The sequence below is a fragment of the Pecten maximus genome, chromosome 1, assembly GCF_902652985.1.
Source record: "Pecten maximus chromosome 1, xPecMax1.1, whole genome shotgun sequence".
NCBI classification, from domain to species: domain Eukaryota; kingdom Metazoa; phylum Mollusca; class Bivalvia; order Pectinida; family Pectinidae; genus Pecten; species Pecten maximus.
The window spans coordinates 16,195,636-16,198,064 of record NC_047015.1 but is presented as its reverse complement, the minus strand read 5'-3'; the positions used below and the strand labels follow the sequence as shown (position 1 = coordinate 16,198,064).

Sequence of the window (2,429 nt, the reverse complement as noted above, 5' to 3'; positions counted from 1 at the left end):
ATCTTCACAAACCCATAACCACTACCCCTCATCTACAAAATGTCATCCTCACAAACCCATAACAACTACCCCTCATCTACACAATGTCATCTTAACAAACCCATAACTACTACCCCTCATCCACGCAATGTCATCTTCACAAACCCATAACCACTACCCCTCATCGGCACAATGTCATCCTCACAAACCCATAACTACTACCTCCCATCTACACAATGTCATCTTCACAAACCCATAACTACTACCCCCTCTTCTACACAATGTCATCTTCACAAACCCATAACTACTACCCCTCATCTTCACAAACCCATAACCACTACCCCTCATCTACACAATGTCATCTTCACAAACCCATAACTACTACCCCCTCTTCTACACAATGTCATCTTCACAAACCCATAACTACTACCCCTCATCTTCACAAACCCATAACCACTACCCCTCATCTACACAATGTCATCCTCACAAACCCATAACCACTACCCCTCATCTACACAATGTCATCTTCACAAACCCATAACCACTACCCCTCATCTACACAATGTCATCCTCACAAACCCATAACTACTACCCCTCATATACACAATGTCATCCTCACAAACCCATAACCACTACCCCTCATCTACACAATGTCATCTTCACAAACCCATAACAACTATCCCTCATCTACACAATGTTATCTTCACAAACCCATAACTACTACCCCTCATCTACACAATGTCATCTTCACAAACCCATAACCACTACCCCTCATCTACACAATGTCATCTTCACAAACCCATAACTACTACCCCTCATCTACACAATGTCATCTTCACAAACCCATAACTACTACCCCTCATCTACACAATGTCATCTTCACAAACCCATAACCACTACCCCTCATCTACACAATGTCATCTTCACAAACCCATAACTACTACCCCTCATCTACACAATGTCATCTTCACAAAACCATAACTACTACCCCTCATCCTCATAAACCCATAACTACTACCCCTCAACCGCACAATGTCATCGTCATAAACCCATAACCACTACCCCTCATCGGCACAATGTCATCGTCATAAACCCATAACTACTACCCCTCATCGGCACAATGTCATCTTCACAAACCCATAACTACTACCCCGCACCGCACAAACACCAGAAGCACGACCCCGCAGCGTACACAAGGGCAGCCGCACAAACCCAGAAAACACGACCACGCATGCCGCACAAACCCAAACGACGACCCCGCAGCCGCACAAAACCCAGAACGACGACCCCGCAGCCGCACAAACCAGAACGACGACCCCGCAGCCGCACAAACCCAGAACGACGACCCCGGAGCCGCAGAAACCAAGAACCACGACCCCGGAGCGCACAAACCAGAACGACTACCCCGCAGCCGCACAAAAACCAGAACACGACCCCGCAGCCGCACAAACCCATAACGACGACCCCGCAGCCGCACAAACCCAGAAGACGACCCGCAGCCGCAGAAAAACCCAGAACGACGACCCGCAGCCGCAACAACCCAGAACGACTACCCCCATGCCGCACAAACCCAGAAGACGACCCCTCAGCCGCACAAAACCCAGAACGACTACCCCGCAGCCGCACAAACCCAAACGACACCCTCGAGCTCACAAACCCAAACAACGACTACCCATAATCCTCAAAAACCCATAACTACTACCCCCCATCCTCACAATCCCATAACTACTACCCCCCATCCTCACAAACCCATAACTACTACCCCTCATCCTCACAAACCCATAACTACTACCCCTCATCCTCACAAACCCATAACTACACCCCCTCATCCTCACAAACCCATAACTACTACCCCTCATCCTCACAAACCCATAACTACTACCCCTCATCCTCACAAACCCATAACTACTACCCCTCATCCTCACAAACCCATAACTACTACCCCTCATCCTCACAAACCCATAACTACTACCCCTCATCCTCACAAACCCATAACAACTACCCCTCATCGGCACAATGTCATCCTCACAAACCCATAACTACTACCCCTCATCCGCACAATGTCATCCTCACAAACCCATAACAACTACCCCTCATCGGCACAATGTCATTCTCATAAACCCATAACTACTACCCCACATCCTCACAAACCCATAACTACTACCCCTCATCCGCACAATGTCATCCTCACAAACCCATAACAACTACCCCTCATCGGCACAATGTCATTCTCATAAACCCATAACTACTACCCCACATCCGCACAAACCCATAACCACTGCCCACATCCGCACAAAGTCTCGGTTCATTGCAGTTCTTAGTTCTTCGTCCCCCACTGTTATTTTTCTCGGATCAAACATAGATATTTGGATTCAGGACCGAAGCTATTCAACTATGGAATGATAAACCAAATGGACACATTTCCGTTTGTGTCCAATATCTCATGTTTT

General features: G+C 47.7%; 1 protein-coding gene across 1 annotated transcript; it reads left to right on the top strand.

Moving 5' to 3' along the window:
- Positions 1–1,099: 1,099 nt before the first annotated feature.
- Positions 1,100–1,657, top strand: LOC117330759 (extensin-like). Its single transcript, XM_033889273.1, has one exon. The coding sequence runs from the start codon at positions 1,100–1,102 to the stop codon at positions 1,655–1,657; it is 558 nt and encodes a 185-aa protein (XP_033745164.1).
- Positions 1,658–2,429: the final 772 nt, after the last annotated feature.